We start from the raw sequence: 25,024 nt of genomic DNA, 5'->3' as shown, positions 1-25,024 counted from the left end.
ATCATTTGTACCTCTAAAAGCATCTTAATTCATAATAATTTCTACCCCCTGCAAATAATTGAATAAAGGGCCACTGAAATACTATAGAAACGGGTATGATAAAAATAAGGAGGAGTGAGTCATAATAGGGATTATAACTAACACCTAAGATCCATGTCTTAGAAAAGCTATCTTTAAATGTGATTTGTGTAACTGGTAGTGAAATTCATTTCAGGTTGGTTTTGCATGGCATAAGGGACATCTAGTGGTTATCAAGGTCTCTGCAGATTTACTAAAGGTAATGTAAAGTCATAGTTGTACATCCTGGGCTTAGTACCAGCACCTTGCAAGGGAGCCCCTCAAAGGGAGGGGGGTGACCTCATTTATTGCATGACCATTTATTTTGAAGTTAACAAAGGTAAAGAAACCTGTTCATTAAAAAACAACAACACAATTTGAGTACTAGTATTTCCGTCTTGTCAGTTTGAAACAACTCTAATTTGTATCAGTTTGGAAATGATTCTGTTATCAAGTACCTGCCAGCTTGGCATATTCTTGTTATCACTTTCCCCACCTCTTCTGCTGATTGTAGAAGGACTCTTTGGACCACTTTGAAAAGCCATCATCTGATTAAAGCCTTTATTAGGCTAAGAAGCAAAGCTTCAAGAAATAGTTTGCAGTTGCTTCTGACAGGCAGAGCTCCTTCTTTGGAAGTTGCCCGGCCATCAGGAAGCCATACAGCTCTGGTCCATGTGTACTTTGTATAAATGAATGAGCTTCACATTATAAGAGGATGAACTGCAAAGCCCCTGTGTGAACTTGCCTTCTTAGCCCCAGAGTCCTCCAGGAACTTGCCCATTGGTCAGCACTTCTTAGTCTCATCTATCACTACCCATGGTTCTGAACCCACTGCTCTTGACTTCTAAGCTGTGTAGAACACCAACTTGCTTCCCTCATATGCTACTACTGTTTCCAACTAACTATTTTAGACTTCTTGAGGTTTGGTTTCATCGACTCTTTTTATAGTATTTTCCCCAGTTCTTCTGCCTTTGGGAATTTCATATAATCTCTTTCTCCAAAAGGTATTTGGCATTCCTATTGCAATCTATCTTCTTTCAGGGTAGTTTGTAGCAGCCAGAAGTTGCTAGCTGTGGCCAAAGTTTCATTGTTCGGGGATTCATTCTTGCTTTTTTTATTCTGAGTAGAGATGATAAAGGCTCTGAGGTACTGTTTCAAAATCTCCATGTGTTTTCTATGGTAGTCCAATCTACACTGTCATGAAGAGGTGGACAGTAGTCCCTTAGCATATTCCAGAGTGGGAGGCAGTTTTGGTCCTGAGCTTTGTCAGTCAATCTCTTAGAGAATCTTGCTAGAATTTGTGTTTGATCTTTTTCTTCTTCTCCTGTTAGTGCTCTGCCAAGACATATAAGCTAATGACAGCTGCCACTCTGGTGTGCATAACTTTCCATATTGATAGCCTTAAACATTCCTAAGCATGCACACTAGGGAACACTTCACTAAATATTCAGTGATTCCATCACATGGAATCATTTATACATTCTCTCCTCTTGTAACTTATCAAGCAGAATGAATATAGAGATTTCTCTCTGCATTGTAGTTCTCAGTGACTTAGAGGCATCCAAAAGTAGCCCTTGTGAGCTTCCTTGCCCTTCTTTCTCCCCATTTTCCACATCTTCTTACAAACATGTACTGACTTTGTGTCATGCACTAGGATGGCCACTTAGAGACACTGAGAAGAAAGACACAATTTCCTTCACTTAAGAAGCTCCCAGTCTGAAGGGGAGACAGACAATTACAGTGCAACATGATAATTTCTGTGGAAGCAGTTAGAGCATGGAGCCTTGGGAGAAGAAAGGAGAAAATCAGCTGTGGATGGGAGTGGAATGATGATGAAGAAAATTGATGAAGGCTTCCCAAAGGAGGTGATGTCTAAATTATTCCTCAAATAGTGAACAGTAGTCATTCAGATAGGTAACTCAGGTAAGGCTTATTCTGGATATGGTTTATTGGGAGAATGCAGAACTTTGGCAAGGCTGGCAATGATGAGGTGGAGAGTAGATCAGGGAAAGTTTTTAATATAATGCTTAAAAGTTTGCAGTTGATTCTGAAATTGATAGAGAATCATTGAAGGGTTTTAAGCAAGGAATGACATGATATCCCCAGAGAAAACAGTGAGATAATTAGAATAATTTCTAGTCCTTGGAATAAAAATAACAGTAGAGTCCTAGTAATTTAGAAAGGCGTCTTTTAAATTTTGTCACCTTTCTAATAAAACTGCTAAAGGCTTTCTTACTACTCTAATGGTTCCTTTTCCCCTGATTGTATAAATAGCTATATTTTTAGAACTTTCCATAATCAGGTTCCATCTACTCATTTGATCTTAATTCCCCTGTTTTGGGACATGTAACTTTCACACTAGTCAGATTGGTGTCTTCATCATATATTCTAAGACAGGAAGACATGTAGGTGTTCACTGGGTAGGTCTGTTTTGTATATAAGCAAATATAAGAAGGGTGTGTATTTACTGAGCTTCCACTACATGGCTGGCACTTTGTTACACACTGGAAATGTATTGGTTTCCACATCAGAAACACACAGCCTCTGTGTTTAGGAAGCTTACAGTCTAAAGGACCATAGTAGTGCCATTCCTGGCAAGTACAGGGGAGAGAAATACAATCTGAGTCAAGTTTCTGCTCATAGGACCTTGCAATTCATTAATTGGAGTGATAAATATATCTCACTGATATATCAAGTTTGATATAAAATATATCCCCCCCCTACTTTAAGCATCCTCTAATACTTTCTAAGCATGTTGGTAGCAGGGATTATACCTCATGTTCCTTGTATCCTCCATGGTCTAGGCAGCGGTTCTCAACCTGTGGGTCGAAATTCCTTTGGTGGTCGAACAACCCTTTCACAGGGGTCGTCTAAGACCATCCTGCACATCAGATATTTACATTACAATTCATAACAGTAGCAACATTACAGTTATGAAGTAGCAACGGAAATAATTTTATGGTTGGGTCAAAACATGAGGAACTGTATTTAAAGGGCCAGAAGGTTGAGAACCACTGGCTAGAGCTAAAGGGTATTTAACACATTTCCATGGGTTTTTGCTTCTGACATTATACTACAGCTAATCAATTTACATTAAATTGGCTTTTTGTGTTCTAGGGTGTTAGATGGTAACAAGGGAGAAGAGTAGGTTCAACTCCAGTTCCATCTCTCAGTGACTGGTGGCAACTTCCTAGGGTATTACCTTGAGAAGAATCCTGAGGCTGTATCTGGATTTAATGGGAAAGGGAGTAGAATAGAATGGCATCAATTAACAATAAATGCCATCTGCCAGGAAGGAAGAGGAGAGACATATACTTGACAGCATGGCTCTAAGACATGGGAGAGTTTTCCATCCAGGTATGGCTGGAGAATCATCTGGCAAATGTTTTTAGATCCTCTAGAAAGATGTTTCATGATCCATTGACGAGGCCTATCTTGGAGAACTATGGCCCATAAATTGCCAGTTCATGTCTTATTTATTTGCCTGGGTCCATCTATGCCAAGTCTCACATCTGTCAATACCAAGTTCTTGCATCATGAATTTATTAGAAGTCTAGTAGGCTTTGCTTGGATGATCAAGTCTGTATTAGCAAATCTTATCTTCTGTAATCTTATCTTCTGAGCCTTTATAGTATCCTGACTACCCCACAAACTTGATTGCTGATTTTTTCCCTATGAGATACATGGACATATGGCAGTCTGTTCTTGATTAGCCTTTTTAACTACATAAAAGTTCTAAGAAAGTTCTTGAGAATAAAAATGAGACCTTCACTGTAATTGTGCCAAGGGTTGGGAATCATTATCAGCCTGTTACCACCTGTAATTGAATAGAAACCTATCTGATCATTTCCATTTCATGAAGAATCCATCAAGAAAACAAATGTTTGTCTAAGTTCTGAGCATATGTGATAATGACCTGCATTGTTAGCAAGGCTGTTGGGCTGGTATATGTGGCCCTTTGACTCATGGGGATGGAGTAACTGATGTTGCATAGCTCGCTCTCTCTCTCTCTCTCTCTCTCTCTCTCTCTCTCTCTGGAATACCTGTGGCCAGAAGACTGGATACTTCCTTCAAAATGAGAAAGGGACTGAGGACTTTCCTGGTTCCACATCAGTTTGCCTGGATTTTTGCTATACCTCCAGCTTGCCTTTTGTCCCTTTTTTCTTTTCCTGGCTACTCTTTTATACATGGGACCATATTCATAGATCAGAGATTATAAACTGGTGGTCCTTGGTGACATAAATCAGATCTATTATGTTTGACCCACAGAGTGTTGATCACACAACATTAAAAGTTAATTAACTGCCAACAGTCTACTATTTTTTTCAACTTTATCTGGAGTCTTTTTCACCTTTATTTGGAGCCCTAGAACTTAGACATTTTTTGGCTCCTGCCTGCAAGTCTGAAACTCAGTCCCATTTTCTGTTTCTGGTGCTTAGTTTTTCTCTTTGGTGGATCCAACCACTGTTAACAGAATTAAAGCATGAAAATGCTGGTATCTGTGGTATGTAGCAGTTGGGACTTTGGGCCCTAGGTTGGTTGTCAGCTGCAGCTCAGCAGGCAGTTAGTTTACTGACCTCTGTTAGCAAGACTATAGATGCAGATGTGGCCCCAGCCATGCCAAACATTAGGTTCTTCTGATTTTGGAAACTAAGAGGACCATCTGCTGCCACATTTGTGCTTGGACTTCACTGCTGGAGTTTGGTCAGTGGCACACTGTGATAGAAAATGATGTTAATGATAATGGATCATAAATCTGTGCAGAGGTATAGGGTGTGTGTGTGTGTGTGTGTGTGTGTGAGAGAGAGAGAGAGAGAGAGAGAGAGAGAGAGAGAGAGAACGAACAAGGAATGGCCATAGGCATTTATATGTATTATAAATGCCACTGTCTCTTGAGTTGATAGTCGCTTTAGAGCTTATCCTCAGAGAGAATATTTTCTTCCTGATGACTCCATACCAGGCTAACCTGTCTGTTTCTTTAGTTCTGGCTTTTCACAGAAAATAACAACATTAATAGTAATAACTACCATTTACTGAGTGCCTATGGAGGGTCAGAAACTGTGTGAGTTACTTCTGTATGTGATATTATCCCATTCATTCCTTACAACCCTGTGATAATATTATCCCATTCATTCCTTACAGACTTATTCTTTACATTCTGCAGGTGAAGAACCTGAGGCTGAGATCATTTAAATATTTTGTACAAGGTCACATAGCTGGCAAGGGCGAAGCAGGACTCAAACCCTGGTTAGTGAGACTGAAAAGTCCATGATCTTAACCACTGCCCTATGCTGTCACTTGAGTCAGACATCTAATTTAATGAAGATATAAGCATTTATTAAGAATTGGTACAGCGTGGTACTAGTTCAGATTTTAAAAGTGTAATGCATAGCTCAACCAGCATGGCTCAGTGATAGTCAACCTATGAACCAGGAGGTCATGGTTCAATTCCTGGTCAGGGCACATGCCTGAGTTGCAGGCTGGATCCCCAGTGGGGGTGTGCAGGAGGCAGCCAATCAATGATTCTTTCTCTGAAATCAATAAAAAATATGCATAGTTTTTGGTGATAAGGTATTTTGTAATGACAAAACATGTGCTTATTCAAATATAACAAAGTAGGGAGTTTTGAGTAACAAAGGAGTGCAGCAGACAGTTCATAGGAGGGGAAATCACAGCTAACCAGAGTCATCAGTTGCTGAGGGACAGAGGGGAAGTGGGATAGAGAAAGTAGGATGTATGATTGTGTGGCCACACCAGAAGCAAGATTCTTTCACAGTGCTTTTTATTTATTTCCCCTGAGTAGGAATGTTACACATTAATATTATTAGCACAAAAGTTTAGCTAGAAGCTGCACCATCTTGAAAGCTAAAGAGAAAAAGCTCATTTCATTATTATCTATTGTCAAAGGATTAAATTTGGGTGAGAGGCAGATACATATTTGTCTTTTGATTGTTGTATGCAAACTGCTCCACTCATAGGTATAAATTTGAAAGGCTTTATTGGGATTTGTAGTCAATGCTGTTCCACATCAAGGCACCTGACACTGGCTTTACACCATTCTGTTTTGGCTAAACTAGACACTCAAGCAAATGTTCCCCAGTGTCCTGACCTTCAAACATCCTCCATTGACCTGGATCAGCACAATGGTGCTCAGTCATGAAATCATGAACCTAAAAATGATGGCCTTACAAGCTGACCTGGTGGTTTTTATTGAAATTGTCCTATATGTAGACCCAGATAGAATTAAATATGCTTTAAAAACAAGAGAAAAGAAAGCCCAGCTGGTAAACCTCCTGTTCCTTGACAGGGGAAATAGGACTGAGCAGCCATCTGGGCACTGCAGGGCACATGCCCACACTCCCTTCTTCTAGTTCCCTTACTGGAGTGCACAGGGATGTGGCATTTACAACCAAATACATGGAGACATTTTCTCAGGAAGCCGAGAACAGCGTGGCCTGGGATAAGATGGAAGAGGGAGAAAAAAATACTTCTTTGAGCTCAGACTGTCTCTACCCATTAGATTCATTCTCATGGACCTGCAACATAGCTCAGGCATCATGGAAGAGTTTAATGTAAAAAACACATTATGTAAATCAGAATAATCATCTATTCCAATCATGGCAAATGGTTTTGGCAATAGGGAAGACAGCATCATTACTGGCAGGCAATATAAGGATTCTAAGTTTATCAAATGGCAGGGATCAGCAAGGACAGAGTAGCCAGCAAGGGCCTGGAATGGGTTTGATTGTAGATCCTGGTGATAGGGCACTGTTTAAAGAGTTTGAGAGAAGAGGAAGACACTGTAGCCTGGGAAACTTGGGGAGCAAATATGAAGAAGCCCAATCCCTGAGATTATAGAGATGCCTCTGAGGTAGCTTGGAGGTGATGGTACACTTGTGCATGACCATGGCCATGGTCCTGCATTAGACAGGTTGAAAAGATGCAGAGGTTACCCAATTGCAGCAAGAGAGATGTGAAAACTGCATACATATATACTAGAGGCCCAGTGTATGAAATTTGTGCATGGTGTGTGTGTGTGTGTGTGTGTGTGTGTGTGTGTGTGTGTGTGTCCCTCAGCCTCGACCTGCACCCTCTTCAATCTGGGAGCCCTCAGGGGATGTCCTACTGATGGCTTAGGCCCACTCCCCGTGGTTCTCTGCTCTCTGTGGGGCCTGCCTGCTCCACACTGCAGCGACTGCCAAGCAGGCCCTGCTGGGAGCTGCCTGTGGGCCGCGCTTGCCTGCTCCCGGGTCTCCAGCAATGGCCAAGCAGGCCCTGCCGGGAGCTGCCTCCTCCCTTCTGTCAGTCTCCACGGAGGTGATAAGGTTAATTTGCATACTCACTTCTGATTGGCTGGTGGGCATTGCAAAGGTATGGTCAATTTGCATCTGTCTCATATATATAATGTTAGGGCCAGGAAATAGATAAAGAGCTCACCTTCCAAGAACATTTTTGAGAAGTATGGTTATCTTTGGCCAGTTTTTGGCCCTGATTTTCTTGACTGTCTTTCAAAAAATCTGCATCCTTGTTACTCACCTTCTGTTCCTGTCTCCACTGTGTATCCTTCTTACAAAAGAGTTCCTCTTCATGGGACTCTGCATCCCTTTTCTTTAAAAGGCCTTTTTTATCCTGCCTCCTGTAGGGATACCTGAGCTCTCTTTACATTTATCTTTCAATGGAGCCAAGTCTCTGTCCGTCCCATTGGGATGAGCGATTGTTATGCATTAATAATTAACCTTTACAAGGAGCTCTCATCTTCCTAGGCATTTAGCCCAATGCAGAGAAAGCCAAAGTTTGGTTATGACAGAGAGATCTCACATTCTGGGGCATAATAGTGGTGGTTAGAAAGAAGAAGCTGCCAGTCATTAAACTTTTATTTTCTGGTTCACTCACTGGAGAGATTGCTAAGGATTCTATAGTCTCCCCTTTGCACATGGTCAGTCCAGGACAGGAAAAATAGGAAATTCAGCTGTTGAACTTGGGAGTTGGACATGCATGACTTTCCACATAAGGTTAAAGATGAGCATCATGAGAGCTGCTAGTGGGATCTCAATTGGAGTGTTTACAGCGATAAAGCATATGGATTCTGGAGTCCAACTCCATGGATTCAAGTTCGGTTCTGCCACTTACCAGCTGTGTGACTGTGAACTGGTTCCTTAACTATTCTCTGTGTTACTGCATCAGTAAACTGGGGGAATGATGAGGATATTTCAAATGGGTGTAGTAAGCATCTAATGGCTTCAGATCCTTGGCCTAGTGCCTGGTAGAAGGTGCTCAGGAAATATGAATATCATTATTATTTTCAGTGTTATTGACTATGGTTAGGCCCATGGTCAAGGTCATTTGATAGGTGAGACGTTTTTTATTCTTTGACATTAGTTACATATTAAAAGGCAGACAGCTCTGCTTGAATCTCTCCTGGTGATAGGGAAGACAAGGGAAACAGTTCTATAGCTGGATGTTAGGGATTAAGTGATAGCTACTGGGATGACTCAACCAATTAACTTATCACTGAGATGGATTCTCAGACTATTTTCAACCTTTAACTTTTGTTATTTTACTGAAAATGGACATGATAGTACAATCTTCTCTGATCTTTCTTTGGAAAGGATGAAATCAGATGAATAACAGATACAACCACCACCCACAAAATAGCTGAGATTTTTATACCATTACTACATGCCATTTCTAAGTGCTTTACATGTATTAATTTATTTCATACTTATAAAGTCATTTACTCCTATGTTCCCATTTTCACAGGAGAAAACAGATTTAGATAAATTTGAAAACTTTGCCAAGATCACATAGCTTGTAAGTAGTGGGTGTGGGATTTGAATGTAAATTTAAATCTGGATCTTAGAATTTGAATGAGATAATGTACAGGACAGAGCACAGAGGTTGGCATAATCAGTGCTCTAATGCTGGCCCCTTTACCTTCCAATATTTTTCTCTGTTTATTATATGCATGTGGACATTGCTTAGAGATCAGAGGTCTAGGGCACTGATCCATCCCAGGATACTGCGTCAAAATTCAGTTTTAGTAACAGCAAAATCTCTTTGAAACTCTGATTTGGAGGAATAAAATCATACCCTGCTTTTATGTGGATTATACCAGGTTTAGAAAGTCATAATATATATTTTTTTATATTTTAAGGTGTTTCATCCCCTCAATATATATATTTATACTTGAGGCTTGGTGCACGAAATTTGTGCACTCGGCGGGGGGGTGGGGAGCCCTCACCCTGGATTGTGAGAGAGCACAGGCCAGGCCAAGGGACCCCACTGGTGCACAATCAGGGCCAGGGAGGGACGTGGGAGGTTGGCCAGCCAGGGAGGGACCATGAGAGGGCTCCAGGTTGTGTCCAACCCATCTCGCTCAGTCCTGATTGGCCAGACCCCAGCAGCAAGCTAGCCTACCGGTCGATTGTCTGTCCTGTGGTGGTCAGTGCACGTCATAGCGAGCAGTTGAGCAGCCTTAGCATATCATTAGCATATTACACTTTGATTGGTTGAATGGCCAACTAGACGAGTGGACACTTTGCATATTAGGCTTTTATTATATAGGCTGGTCACCTGCAGAGGGAGGCGACCAGCAGTGGGGGGTGGGGAGGTGGGACTGGCAAGTGGATGGTGCCAGGCCAGCCAAGGTGGGTGCCAGTGGGGGCCCCCCAATCACCTCGCCAGTCGCCCCACAGATCGGCCCTGATTGCTGGTCAGGCCTAGGGACCCTACCTGTGCATAAATTTTGTGCACCGGGCCTCTAGTATATATCTATACTAATAAAAGCCTAGGTGTTCCTCGTGCGTGATGTCATCACAAGATGGCTGCTACAAGATGAACACCACAAGATGGCTGCCACAAGATGGCCACATGTAGAGTGGAGGTGGGGCCCAGAGTCTCTGCCACCTCGCACAGAGGAGGCAGGTTCCAGCCGAGGAGGCAGATCATGGCAGGGGAGGGCAGTTGGGGGCGATCAGCCTGGCAAGGGAGGGCAGTTGTGGGCAATTGGACTGCAGGGGTGGGTGATTGTGGGTGATCGGGCTAGCAGGGGAGGGCAATTGGGGGTGATTGGGCCAACAGAGGAGGGCAGTTGGGGGCAATCAGGCAGGCAGGCAGGCAAGTGGTTAGGAGCCAACCGTCCCAGATTGTGAGAGGGATGTCTAACTGCCAGTTTAGGCTCGATCCCTGAGGGGTCCAAGTTTGGAGAGGGTGCAGGCCAGGCTGAGGTACAGCCCCCTCCCATGCACAAATTTCAATCACCTGGCCCCTAGTATATATATAAAGAGCACACACAATGTGCAAAGAAATGTAGATCTCCTTCCCCACCATCTCTTAATAATCATTTTCTTTAAGCAGTACAGCTAAATGGTTTAAAAAAATCAAATATAAAAGGCTATTGTGAAAAGTAAGTCTCCCTCCCACACCTGAATATTAATCTGAAAAATCCATTCCCTAGTGACAATTTTATAGTTTGTGTTTTCTTCCAAAGATGTTTTATGCATTATGAGTATATATACCTATAACACTCCCCAACATGCACAGTTTACACAATGATAGCATAATGCATGCTCTGATCTGTTCCTTGCTAATTTCACTTAACAATATTACTTGGAGAGCATCCACATCAAAATTGGGAGCACTACCTGATTTCTAAGGGCTGCTTAATATTCCATCATAAGGATGTGCCAGTCTATTATTGATAGTCATTTAGGTTGTTTTTGGTCTTTTACTAAGGACACGTCAGTAAATATCTTTGTGTGCACATAATTGTATCTGTACATTCAATACCTGTTGACTTCTTCTTGTAAGCTTATATTGCATAACTTTATGACAGTACAAATATTGACCAGAAGCAGACAAAAGGGATAGAATGGAAATATAGCTTATTCAGAACTTGTGTATGTCCTAGAGGTCTTTTTGGTGCTTTTACCAATGCTGGGTTTCACGTTTCTCATGTTTCAGACTATTGTGTCCTGCAGCCTCTTCGTGGGCCTTTTGCCTGGGTGCCCAGGGAGTGATGGATGGTTACTGTTTGCAAGATTGATTCATATGGCACTTGTTTGGCTTTTGACAGGTTGTTTATAAGAATAATGACATCCGTCTGGAGCTGTCTCGCCTGGCCCGGATTGGGGATACCAAGATGAAAATCTATGGGGAAGTTGTATTCAAGTGTGAGAATGTGGCCACACTGGACCCCATCAACTTCGAGACCCCAGAGGCTTATATAAGTTTGCCCAAATGGAACACCAAACGCATGGGTTCCATCTCCTTTGACTTCCGTACCACCGAGCCAAATGGCCTGATCCTCTTCACTCATGGCAAGCCCCAAGAGAGGAAGGATGTTCGGAGCCAGAAGAACACCAAGGTGGACTTCTTTGCCGTGGAACTCCTTGATGGCAATCTGTATCTGCTGCTGGACATGGGCTCTGGCACCATTAAAGTGAAAGCCACTCAGAAGAAGGCCAATGATGGGGAATGGTACCATGTGGACATTCAGCGAGATGGCAGATCAGGTAGGAAGAGTTGGGGTATGTCATTGAGACCTAAGGAAAGCTTCGGTTTCTTAGTTTATTTTCTGACTTTATATTTTTATTGTAATTTTTGCACTTGCATGCTTGTGGATTCTTTTGCTGCTCTCTTTAATGGTTATTGTAAGATTATGCTTTGGAACAAGACACCTGCCTCTTCAAAGGCTCGCATTTTCCTCTCATCTCCCCTGTCACTTATTGCACAATCATCTTAGTGATACTGTCAAGAACCTGAAGCTAAGAATGAGTTTTCAAGGAGCATTTCCACAGCTACCAAAGCAGCTGTCATGTCACTGGTGTGATAGTTCTCCTACCTCTTCTTCTCCTTTTTCTCATCACCATGGAAACCAATTGTGACATCACAGGTGCTGCATTACATGATAACTCTGTAGGGTAAGCTTCACTGTGTAAAGATTTATGCAACAATCCACCCCCAACAACTGACAAAAGTCATGTTTCAGGGAAAAATTATGACAAGAAAAGAAAAGGCAAATCGATTTTTCCTGAAGTCATGTTCAATTTAAAGCCTTCCTTTGGTGTAAAAGTCTATATTTCACTTTTGCTCAGACCTCACTAACTCTCCCTTCCTCTTCATAACCTTTTACATTTGGTTTAAATGGCTTTGTTTGTTTCTGCAGCCGCAGATCAAACAAGCTAGCCCTAGGCAGTACATAGCCACTCTGGAATAGTAACAGAAAGAGAGAGGAGAAAAAAAACAACAAACCCCCCAAAACCCCAAACAAAAAAACAATACAAACAGAGAGTCTGGAGTTTTTGAATGCCGAACAGCCTGTCCAGCTTTCTATGGACCATGTGGCAACGTAGGTCATATTCTTTGCCATCAGAAGGGGCATTTTGCCTGGAGTGCTAATTAGAGCATTTGAATTTCACACTTATTTCCTGATTTTCTATTTAGGTGGTATTATATTTGAGAAGGGTCTTGGCTATATTTGCCATAGTTTTTAAGTATTCACTCCAGACATGTCATTTGTACATTGTCTTTCTAGGTGCATTTGGCTAACAAAAGAAAGTAATAGGTCCCCCCTAAAAGGCTATAAGCCAGGAATGGCTGAGCTTTGAGAATATGGCTTTTCGGCATAATTTCAGAGCTAGAGGGTGATAGTGTGGAGCAATGCTGCCCCTAGGAGGAGCTGGATGGGTTCTGTGGGGAGGGCAGACGGGTGGCAGATTGCAGCTCTAGATGGTTTATTGCCCAGTAGGATGCTTTATTGATTGTCTGAAGTCTGATCAGAACCAGGAGGCATCAAATTAAATGTGCTTTTTGAGCAGGAATGAACAGTGTGTGCTTTTTTAACAGAAAAATACACAAAAAATTAATTTATTTGGAGGCTGAATTTTTCTCTCTTTTTCTCTCTCTCAGTTTATCCTTAAACTGTCAGCAGGGGCAGAGCCAGAAAGCTGTCCCAGAATTATAAAGGAGATACTCCTGTTGGTTTTTAAAACCATGCATTTTGGGTCTCTGGAGTTGGGTCAGGGTTTATGGGTTTCATGATTGACTAACTCAGACCCTGACAATGCTTAAAGGTTACCTGTCTGTGTCACAGGCAGAACACTTAAAATTGTCATATGTCTATTTCTGTTTATTCCAAACACTAACTACTTTTTAAAGTATAGTATTTTTTGTTTTGTTAGAACCACCAGTGGGCCCATCTTTTTCAAATAGGTTTGAATTACAGAAGCCTTGAATTTCATACCTGGGATCTATAGCATTGGCCAGTACTTGAAATACCTATAAAGGTCACCAAATCCGATAAAAATTTACTGGGTTGAAAAATAATTGTCCTGTAAAAGCAATGTAACATAAAATTTTAATATGACCTATTCAACTTCATTTCTTTATGGGGATATTTTCTAGTATGTTGTTCTTAGTTATAAACCTATACTGAAATGAATAGTTGTAAAAACATTAGTGTATCTAAGTGTGGTGCCTCCTTCCTGCTCATCCTGAAGAATAACATGACTGAGAGGTGATCTACAGAAACTTTTATTTCACTTAGTGTAATAACCTCTAGATCCACGTCCATTCATGTTGTCTCAAATGACAATATTTTATTCTTTTTCATGGCCAAGTAATATTCCATTATATATATGTATCAGACCTTCTTAATCCAATCATCTACTGATGGCATGTAGGTTGCTTCCATATCTTGGCTATTATAAATAATGAAGGGATTAAGAAGTACAAATTGGTAGTCACAAAATAGTCATGGGGATGTAAAGCATAACATAGGAAATATAGTCAATGATATTGTAATACCTACATATGGTGCCAGGTGGGTATTAAGCTTACTGGGGAATCACTTCATAAATTATATAAGTGTCTAACCACTATGCTGTAAACCTGAAATTAATATAAAATTATATTTAATATAAACTGTAATTGACAAATAAATAAAATAAATTAGAAATAAAAAGAAAAACTTTTATGATCACTCCCCCATTGGGCAACAGATTCTTAAAACTTGAGAAATGCATTTAAAACAGCTGTGGTTACACTCAGAGAATAGGTTTGCCTCAGGGTGTCTTTAAAGCTCCCATATTTAAATTTGTCCTGGTTCTTGTCTTATTTGGCAGTAGATGTTCCTGCCTTCTAGCTGGTAATCAGAGTAGCTCTGTAGAGGGCAAAGAAGGTAGATTGTACAAGAGAGAAGAAGGAGACACAAACTTCAGCTTCCTCATTTGTGAGATAGTAACTCCTAGCTCACACAATTTTTTTTAAGGGTCAAGTCCAGGAAAGCACATAAAGTAATTAAAATGGTGACCAGGGCATTAGCATTGTTATACAGGTATTTGTTTGTGGTTGTTTTTTTTTTTGTTTTTTTAAAAGATTAAAAACCAGATTTTTCTCTAGGAGAAACTTCTAGGGGAGAGTAGGGGAAGCAGAGGCCCTTTATGCTCTTTCTACTCTTCTACCCCGTGCTGGCTTTGTAATATAGAGTGTCTTTTACATTCTTGATCTCATCTTATCTCCTCAGCCCTCAGGCTAGCCCCTTCATAGCTGAGGGAATTGAGATTCAGACAGAAGCAAAAAAGGCTAGCTGATGGATGCCATGATCCAATTAACTTGGTACCAGTGAAGTACTTTAAGAATACTAGATATTTTTTTTAAATGTATGGCATGATGTTTAGATATCACTTTGATTTTTCTTGATTTTACACTCTAGGATACTGAGCTTAAGGTCATTTTCCCCATTGAGGACTAGAATCCATGTTCCCAAGTTCCCAGGTCAGGCTCTAGATTTGCATCTTCTGTAATATCAGGCACCCAGTCTCTCCCTGACCTCACCTCTTATTTCCTCCTTGTTGCCTTCTCCACTCTAGCCACACCCCTGCCTACCCTAGGGCCTTTGTACATGCCACTTCTTCTGCCAGGTGTGTTCTTCCTCCTCAACATTTGTGTTCAGCTCACCTGGCATATTCTTAGAGAGACTGTCACAAAACCCATTTTACTCTCTTCTTAGCACCTGCCATTAGCTAATTTCTCTTGTTTTTTTGGGGGGAGTGACTTGTCTATTTTCTGTCCCCCTGCCCTGAAGCATCAGCTCTATGAGAGCATGGACATGCTTTGTCAAGTTCATCTCTATGCATAGCACTGTACCAGAGACAGAAGAGGTGTTCAATATATATTTGTTAAATGAATAAATAAACATGTTCCAGTTAAAATTTATCGAAGACAATATCCAAAATATTCACTGGCAGGCCTGGTAGCTAATGCCAGTGTAGAGGGTATCTGTGCATGGAGGGTTCCATCCTTCTGGGCGTGCTGAGCCAGTTTCCTTACTCCCTCACTCTGTCCCAGGCACAGAGTAAGAACTCTTAATATATTTGAGCTCATTTAACCATTACACCCACCTGTGCAGTGGGGACAATTATGCCTGCATGTTATAGATGAGGAAATTGAGGCCCAGGAAGGTTAAGAAGTTTCTTTAAGGTTACAGTTAATTGTACATGGTAGAGCGGGATTGCAACACAGACGGGAAATGTGCTGCTTTCATTCATATGGTATGCAATGTCTCAGCCAGGACTTTTAGGTAGAAAAAAAGACATCATCCTAGATACTAGGCCATTGGGATTGTCCTGGTGCCTCCTATGGGCCAGGGTGTTTTACCTGGCAGATATTGAAACTCCATTACCTACATTGTGGTTTCTGCTACCTTGTAGCATTTGGTTCCCTTGCTTGCATTGCTCTCTCCTGGTCAGGCAACACTAGTCTCAGGACTCACCTACTGGGCTCCTTTCATTTGGTTCATCGACTGGCAGCCTCACCTATGATGCCAAAGAGCTGGGAGCTCACTGTCTTCTCTCCTCCCATCCCAGGTACCATATCAGTGAACAGCAGGCGCACGCCTTTCACCGCCAGTGGGGAGAGCGAGATCCTGGACCTGGAGGGGGACATGTACCTGGGAGGGCTGCCAGAGAACCGCGCTGGCCTCATCCTCCCCACTGAGCTCTGGACCGCCATGCTCAACTACGGCTACGTGGGCTGCATCCGTGACCTGTTCATTGACGGGCGCAGCAAGAACATCCGGCAGCTGGCGGAGATGCAGAACGCCGCGGGCGTCAAGTCCTCCTGTTCACGGATGAGCGCTAAGCAGTGTGACAGCTACCCCTGTAAGAACAATGCTGTGTGCAAGGACGGCTGGAACCGCTTCATCTGCGACTGTACAGGCACTGGCTACTGGGGAAGAACCTGCGAAAGGGGTGAGTAGGCCGCCGTGGCAGGCATGCTGGGTCCTGGTGGGTGGGACTACTACAGGTGTGCCTTCGGAGAGACCTATGCTTTCTTTGCTACCATAGATGGTACCTTTGGACCTACCTGTGCTTTCTTCTAGAGGAGTTTTCTTAGATTCACTGCTGTCCAGGTGGCGCCCTTTCTAGTTCTGGATGCTTGGATTTTTTTTTTTTTTTGACTAGGGTTGGGTTGCAGAAAGGGAAAGTTAAGGATAAGCATTATCATGATCATGATACCATTTTTGATTAGCAGAGATCTTTTATTTAGAGAGGGTGAATCCTTGTCTTCTGGGATTCTGGATGGACTAACCAACGTGTTTTATTTATTCATTGAACTCATGCTTTTTGGAGGTCTCTGAATGCTAGTTCTTGGATTAGGCTTTAGAAATATACTATTGAACAAAACAGACCCACCCCTGTTCTCAAGGAGCTTATTTCCTAGTTGAATATTTAGCCATTAAATAAATAATTTTAAACATGGCGAGTTTAATAAGAGACAGGGTGACATATTCATTAAGAACATGAACTCTAGGGCCAGGTGAGAAATATGGCCCTCATGGAGTGATGTGAACCTTATCAAAATAATCTCTTTGAGACTTGATTTCCTCATCTGTAAAATGGGAATAATCAGATACCTCCTTCACAAGGTATTGGAAATGATGAAGTGAGTCCTGCACTATGATAAGGTCCTGCACTATGGAAAGCAGTTAATAAATGTCAGTGATTGTTGCAGTTATAATTATTGTCATTCAGCATCATTTAAAGGAAAGTAGAGAGAAGTTTGTGATGCCTTTACAAGTGGACCTGACAAACTGTAGGGGTTCATAGAAAGCTTCTGTAAAGAAGAAATATACAAGTTGAGACTTTAAATATGAAAGGAATAAGCTTGGCAAAGAGGTGGGAGGAAGGTGTGTGTCCTAGACAGGAAGGACATGCCAAGGGACAGAGATAAGAGGACGTGGAACAATTGAGGATCTGGACAAAGTCTAGATGGACTGGAGGCTGGAGTGATGTGGGGGGAAGTTTAGGAGAGTTGCTGAATAATTGGAGAGCAAACAGTGGGGACTGACAGATTAGAACAGGCCAGAATAGTGAGAGGAGCCCTTTCCCATGCACCACTTTTGCATCTTACGTTTGTACTGAATTTACAGTTTGGGTAGAAGGCAGAGATAAAGGCAAGCCAAGAGACAACATCAAGACAGGAATATTCCAGTCTCTAAGCCATATTCATATTGCAGCTTGGTTTATTGTTTTATATGCTGAGCACACAGAATCAAGCTGATTGTTCATGGTTTGATAGCCTCTGTTCTATATGAAAAGATAATCTACACAGTTGTCAAGTGTTTGTAAAGGGTGTAGTTCTAGGACTTTATGGATACTGCTTCTGTTATAGGTAGTTTCTGCCCTCAAAAAGCTTATCATCTATTTAGCTGAGGAGCTGAAACATCAATATATGTATCATGTAATAAAATGATACAAGGCAGTGGCCTAAATGCTACTGGTGGACCAGACTAGGAGGACATGGAGATTCAAAAAAATATTTTCTTGAGGAGGAACCTGCAGGATCTTATCCCTAAAGACTAGTACCAGTGGCCAGAATTGTCCAATATCATAAGTCTGGTTATGAGGCAATATCCTGGAACAGGAATTGGATGACCAAAGATGTTTTCAAGGAGTGTTTTTTTGTGAGTACAACTGTATTACTAGTTAAGGTGTACTTCAAGAGAACTGAAAATCTTCCATACAGTTGGACCCAAAACAGGATGTAGGTGTAGGACATTGGCATGAAGGAGAGAGTGAGCCCTCTTGGAGCTTATGGAATTTAAATTCAAATTCAAAGTGCAACAATCAGAACATGAGCCAAGATAAGGAGGCAGCAACTTGGAATAGAAGTGGACCACATGGGGCTGGTCAGTGTGTCAAGCTCCTGGACTCTTTCTAAATCTCTTTGTAGGGTATACTACCCTCAGGCTTATTTGGGGAGATAGAAAGGTCATTTGGCCTTTGAGATGCATGAGATAGTTTTGGTGAAAGCCAGGGTATTGCAGAACTTCCATAGACTATGAAGGTAGTATAAGAACTACAAGGTCACCTTAGACATATTACTTTCTTCTCTTGGGCTTCTTCCCAACTCAAGGGCTTTGTGATTGTTGGCGATAGGCCACAGTGACTGTAGGTATCTGTGGACGGTATCTCTGAGTTCACCTATTTCAAGGGCAGATCAATGGGTCATGGCCAAGTTTTCTAAGGACAGTGAAAGTCACTGTGCCTTTTACATTGTCACTTTTGAGTAGTCATTAAAAGGCAGCTGACTGGGGATATATGAGGGACAATTATTCCTGGTACAGTGCAGCCAAGAGTCATCCATTTTGGCCAAATGAGAAGGAACCTAGCAAATTGAAGACATTTGATCTATACATCGCTCAAATTCCAGACGGTTCATCTGATTGTTTTGTTCCTCCACTAATTGTTTTTTGGCTCTGTATTGTTCCTGACACCATGTTCAGAATGAATCAGTGGAGTGTAAAAATGATAGGACTCCATTCTGCTAGCAAAGAAAATAGAGCCTTCCAATGACATTATTTTTCTTTATTGAAACTGATTCCTCAGGGGAGATGCTTTTGAGTATCTTTTATTTATTTTTCATACACTCAACTGACATGAAATCCTAGTATTTTCCAGAAATTGTATTAGATAGGAATTACAAATAAACTGATAGCCCCTGATTTTGATCAAGGGGTTTGTAACCCTTCCTGGGAAACAAAGGGAGATGTGGGGGAAGTCTGACATGCGGTGGGTGTTATGCTACATGTCTGTAGGGGAACAGTAGGGCACACATATGGGAGAGGCCATGTCTATATGGGGGAGTGATGGTCAGAAAAATGGGCCCAGTTTTTTTTTCTTGTCTCTTATTTTTAATAGAATTATAGTCTCTCTATACCTGTTACCCTCAGTATTCACTACAGGCACTTCTGAAGAGCGGTGAAGGCAAAGTGTTTGTTAAGATTATTTATACAGGAGCATGACCCCCTTTGGATCAAGGAATGCTGCTCCATCCACCATAATACCATCAACCTGATCACTCACTTTACCATTTTCTTTATAATCTTTTTCTAGAAGCATTAATCATAATCCTAGAATTCATCATTTGTGATAAATATGATGAGTCTAGGATAGTTGCTAAGACAGTGTGTTCCACCTAGCCCAAACTATGTCCCATGCTTGGAATTCATAGAAGGGTCAGTCTCTTGTTATTGCTGGTCCCACAGCAGGAACAGTAGTGTTAGAAGAAGTACTTGTTTATATAAAATAGGTAAGATGCTGAAAACTGGTATTTAGAGAAGCAGAATTGGAGATGGCCTAGTTCAGATCAAAATAGCCCAAGAACTCAAAGTGAGCAAGCAGTTCAGTCTAAGAGATGACTTCAAGATCAAAGTTGTCAGCCCACAACAAGGGAATAAAGCAAGAGAACTAGGAAATATATATGTTAGACTGAGGTTAATTTGTATGAGTATTTTTCTCTTAGAGTAAAAATGGATGACTCTTACTTGTGTCCTCAGAAGAGTGCTCTACTGCCTGTGAAAATGAGCAACTCTAAATCTTGACATATAACAATTATCTTGATGTCATATTTAGATTTTTCAGCATGATCTGATACTATTATAAGAAGATGTAGATATATCTACCCATTCCGGTTGTTCAGCTGTAGCTATTTTGGTTTGTTATTCATAGTGAAGTGGGAAATGTCTCCATGACCTAAAAAGCAAAAGCCTGTTTTAGCTACTGAATACCAATCAGTTTGGTTGAAATGCTGTCATCTGCTGGATGACCACCTGCCATCCTGTGGAGCCCTGTTGTACAGAGGAAGCATTCTAGCTTGTCTATGTGAAGGATATAAGATAAATTTACCTGAGATAACATAGGCATCTTCTCCTTGCCAGTGTAGCCAAATTGTTTCGTTCCCTTGATGGGAGCCAAGTGTCCATAGGCAAGGCTATGGATTTGATTTATTTGTGGACGATTGAGCTTCAATTTGAGCTGCAGATTCTATCCTTTTTTTCTGGATGGCTTTTTCTGAATGCCATCATTTATTTAGCAAGAAAGAAAATAGGACCCAGCACAAGTTCATCTCTATGGCAAGGAAAATAATCCACAGTACAGCGCTGAGAGTCAAGATTGCCTAGTGCTTAGTGCCATGGATTTTAGAGTCAGATGGAGCTTGATTGCTGTGTTGGTTCTGTCACTTACTAGCTAGATGATTTACAACTACTTTCTCTCTTAATTCTACGTCTTAGTATCCTTATCTGTAAAATGGGGACACTAATACTTACTAGGTAAGGTTTTCTTGGTTGCAAGTTACAGAATGGACTATAGCTAACAGAGTCAAGTAGGAGGATTTGCTTCATGATTACCAAGAGGGGTGCCAATCAACTGAAGATCTCACTAAGTATATCTTACAAAGGAAGAAGAACCACTCTGGGGACTCCAAGGCACTGCAATTGAAATGATTAATCTCTCCTGACCTCTAGGTTCTGGACTTTTCCATTCAGAGTTTATATTTTCTGGAAAGAGAACCTACTTGGCCTAATTTGGTTCACCAGTCAGCTCTGTCTGCGTAGGCAGTTACCTAGAATAGATATAAAGGATCACCCATGTGTGCCTTTATATATACAAACACAAAGCATGCTCTTTCATCCTTAAATGGGTAAACTCGGGGTACCCTCACCCATATGGCCATGTCCTATTACAGATGTCCAACCATGTGCAACTACTTCTATCTGATAAAAGAAAGTATTTCCAGGGATCATGGGAATGCAATGTCTTTGAGAATATTAATTTGTAGAGCCAAGAAGATGTGATGGAGAGGTAAATCTACTCTTCTCACTGGTCTCCAGGATTCCATTCATCTGACATAAATACAAGCTGAAAACCAAGAATGAAAGATATTTTGAGTTCTCTCCAATGACTCTTGTTCTAACAGAATAAGAGTGAAGGCAGCAGCTGCTCCCCTTTCCAGCTCAGGAACTTCTCTTTCAGCCAACCCCTCTGATGGCTGCTATGTACCCCAGAGCCACAGCAGCACATTTTTTGGGGGGAAGGAAGGGTGAGAAACCGCCTTCAGACAAAACACCACTTACAGGTGAGGCTGGAGTGCATCATTTGAATGCCATATGGAAATCATGACATTAGCCCTAACCGGTTTGGCTCAATAGATAGAGCATCAGCCTGTGGATTGAAGGGTCCCAGGTTCGATTCTGGTCAAGGGCATGTACCTTGGTTGTGGGCTCAATCCCCAGTAGGGGGTATGCAGGAGGCAACTGATCGATGTTTCTCTCTCATCAATATTTCTAACTCTCTATCCCTCTCCCTTCCTCTATGTAAAAAAATCAATAAAATATATTTAAAAAAAAAGAAAAAGAAATCATGACATTAGTAAATACCATTCATATTATTTGTATTTAATCCTTGTATTAGTAGGTAAGGAATTAGAAGCCCTAAGAACTTAACATGACTTTAACTTGGAGTAGTTGTAGAGTGGTTAAAATTCATGATTTCTGGTTCCTAATCCATTGCACTTTCTATCACATTGGATATATGAAAGAGGTTATATTGTAAGGTCATTGAGGGAAGAACAGTGCATTAAATATCTTTGTTTCCCCACAGTCTCTAGAACTGTGCTATATACATACTATATGGTTATTAAATGTTGGAAGGCCCCAGTCCTCTGTACTGTGTCTCTTTGTGGTCTGTACATGCTCCTCAGTCTGTACAGTGCAGCACTGAGAGTCAAGATCACCTAGTGGTTAGTGCCCCTTTGTGCCCTCATCCATTGCCAAGATGTCAAAGGTCATCTGTATGTCAGTGACTCCCAAGTCAGGATCTTTATCCTGGAACTCTCTCTGGAATCCCAGATATTTATATCCAGTTGTCTATTTGACAACTGCATTTGGATATCTGATAGGTATCTTAATCACAACATTGAGAAAAAGAAATTTGAGGTCCTCATTCCTGCCTTAGACATTTTTTTTTACTTTTAGTTTTCTCCATCTCACTAAATAGTATTACTATTGTCCTTGGGGTTTTCCTTGAATTTTCTTTCATCTCATTCTGTCTGCCTCAGCAAGTTCCTGTTGATGCTTCATCTAAACCCATCCTGCGTCTGTCCACTTCTCTCCCTTTTCACCACCATCATCCTAGTTCAGTCTATGCTAATCTCTTCTTTGGAGCCCTGGATAGCATGTCATATGATTATGAAAATATCAAGTTCATTTTTTACCTTACTTAGAGTACTAAAGTTAGATTATTAAAATGTCTACATACCACATTTCTACTTAAGTAGCTTTAATTTCAATGGCCTTTGGTTCCCTAAATTATAGCAAATGAAACAGATAGGAAAGGAAGCTCTGATGCTTCTTTGGAATTAAGTAAAATATTCACATAGAAATTCCATAAGTAGGTATCTAGCTATTCTCTATACCAGGCTTGGTGAGCTAAGTTGTGAGGATACAAATTTGTAGAATACATGGTTTCAGTTCCTTGATGGACTCAGTCTAGTGGAGGGGATGGAGAAGTGATCTGCAAATTGAAATGCAGTCTACCAAGGGCAGTGATTCAGGAAATAATTATAGGAAAGAAAAAGATAAAGCAAAATATGTCCAACATGATATACCACTTTGTAAGTAATTCTAGAGCCACTGGGGCCTGCTCAGACTGACTCAGTGATGTGCAAACACAAGAAACCTTGGTATCCAAGGTCAAATGTAATAATCCTTTTTGCTTTCACTGATTCCAGTGCCATTGAGGATCTGTCCCATTCCCCAGGGATATCCAGGCCCTTTATTTAGATATGTGTCCTTGAGATTCTTACTTGGATCCTCTGGTGTCTCTGTTATGCAAAAATAAAATGAGGCAATTGAGTTTCATGCTCTCTTAGGGCCTTTCCAGTTCTAAACTCTGTGATCCTCAAATGTCATCTGCTTGGCAATATCTTCTCTCATCCTGAGACAAGAGGTAAAGGTGAGTGAAGGGGAGGACAGGAATGTGAGTCCTTGTTCCTTACAGTCTGCAGAACTGTCTGGGTTAGGAGGCTGGGTTTAGTTATATTAACACTACATTGAATTTGTCACCTCTCTGATTCATTCATCTAAGAAGATGAATACCTCAGTGTTCTGGGAATACTTCAGACCCATGAACTATAAGTTTTAATTGATGGATTAATGAATATAACCTTGGATTTCTTAAGAGCATTAAAAGGCTGTCTCCTTTTCTGTCCATTGTGTACCCCTTTTAGATGGGAAATGACATGTACCAGAGAAAGGGACTTTTCAAGAAATACACAATTCATATCATCAACCAATGTATCTTCATTTTTTCTAATCATTTAATACCTAACTTATACACACGTATCCCTGGTGAGGACCATATCAGTGATCAGATTCAGACTTTTATTTTTTCTCTCCCTCTTTTCCAAGTTTTTCTTTTCCCAGACCCAGGATTTTATGATCCCAGGAAATTGTCACATAGTCCAAGAACCCTTCATAAGTGTCATTCCACTAGGTCAGGGTCTGAGGTACCCAAGATCACAGCTGCTCCCGTCCCTCCAAAGAATAGATTCAGGGAAGGAGATTCTATTATTCTGGAGTCATAAAGCTCAGGGGTCTCAGAAGGATAGGCTGGGGGCTTTGGAGATATTTGAAAACTCTCCATCTTTGCCTGTGTTCAGCCTGAGAGAGAGAGGGTCAGCACTTTGGGGTGGCGCATGACAGCTGCTTGGGACTGCGTCATACCTGCTGTTGGCTGTGGTTCTGTCAAATGCAGGGACACAGCAGCCATTTATATTGCTGCTCTGTACCTTTATTACTGCCTTTGCTAAAAGCTGTTTGAATGCCAACAGACATTTTCCCTTTATGGATGCAATAGATTGAGATGGTGCTAAATTATGAAAAACAAGTGCTTCAAAACTCAACACAAGGGGATTGTCATAGTCTGTTCTAGCATATCTGGCTACTTGTGTCTTTTCACAGATAAATAAATTCTTCCTTGCTCCAGTATGGATTATTGAGAGAAATTATGTGCCTACTCTGTATATACACTAGCCATTTAACCCTCACATCCACTCTGCAGGCTTCATTTTATTATTCTCATTTTCTAGATGGAGAAATTAAGAGCCAAATTCATTCATTCCAAGCACCTATTGAGTACTGTGTTCCAGGGGCTGCGTTGAGCCTCGGGATGCCAAAATGTTGATTGTGCCACTCCTCATAAACATGACAATAAATTCTGATATCTGAGACAGGTGGGACACAAGTGCAGGTAGAATTATCATGGGCAGCATCACAGATTGGGTGACACTAGAACTGAGGCTTGGTGGAGTTGCAGGAATCTCCCAGGTAGACTGGGTAGGTAAAAGTATTCCAGATAGAAGGAACAGAGATGCAGAGGTGACTTAGATAAACAGGAAGTTTTCCTGAGATGGAATCTAAGACTTGGGGATTGAGGAGAAGGAACTTGAGGGGGCATTTTAGAAGGTGTGGCTAGAGGAGTGGAAGGACCAGCTGTGAAGCAAGTGGTTTGCTCTCCCAAGTTTAGATCTTATCTTGTAGGAGGCATGGGGTTTTTATCAATGGGACAACAAGGTTGGAGCATTCTGATGGAGGATGGGTGGGATGTGGGAGACAGTAGGCCAA

The 25,024-nt window shown here is 41.3% G+C and overlaps 1 protein-coding gene across 28 annotated transcripts in view; it reads left to right on the top strand.

Moving 5' to 3' along the window:
• Nucleotides 1–25,024, top strand: part of NRXN3 (neurexin 3) — a 1,562,383-nt gene that overhangs the window by 481,827 nt on the left and 1,055,532 nt on the right. For all 28 annotated transcript variants that reach the window (XR_001360906.1, XR_001360908.1, XR_001360907.1 and 25 more), the window contains 2 exons: nt 11,132–11,570; nt 15,924–16,307. Coding sequence is in view for 23 of the 28 variants with exons in the window: in XM_014534703.1 (XP_014390189.1) it covers nt 11,132–11,570; nt 15,924–16,307 (823 nt within the window). In the remaining 5 variants the exon portion in view is untranslated. The remainder of the gene's footprint in view (nt 1–11,131; nt 11,571–15,923; nt 16,308–25,024) is intronic.

This window comes from Myotis brandtii, unplaced genomic scaffold (assembly GCF_000412655.1).
Source record: "Myotis brandtii unplaced genomic scaffold, ASM41265v1 scaffold132, whole genome shotgun sequence".
Lineage (NCBI taxonomy): Eukaryota > Metazoa > Chordata > Mammalia > Chiroptera > Vespertilionidae > Myotis > Myotis brandtii.
Note: the sequence above shows the minus strand (reverse complement) of the source record. Positions and strands in the feature narration are given on the sequence as shown.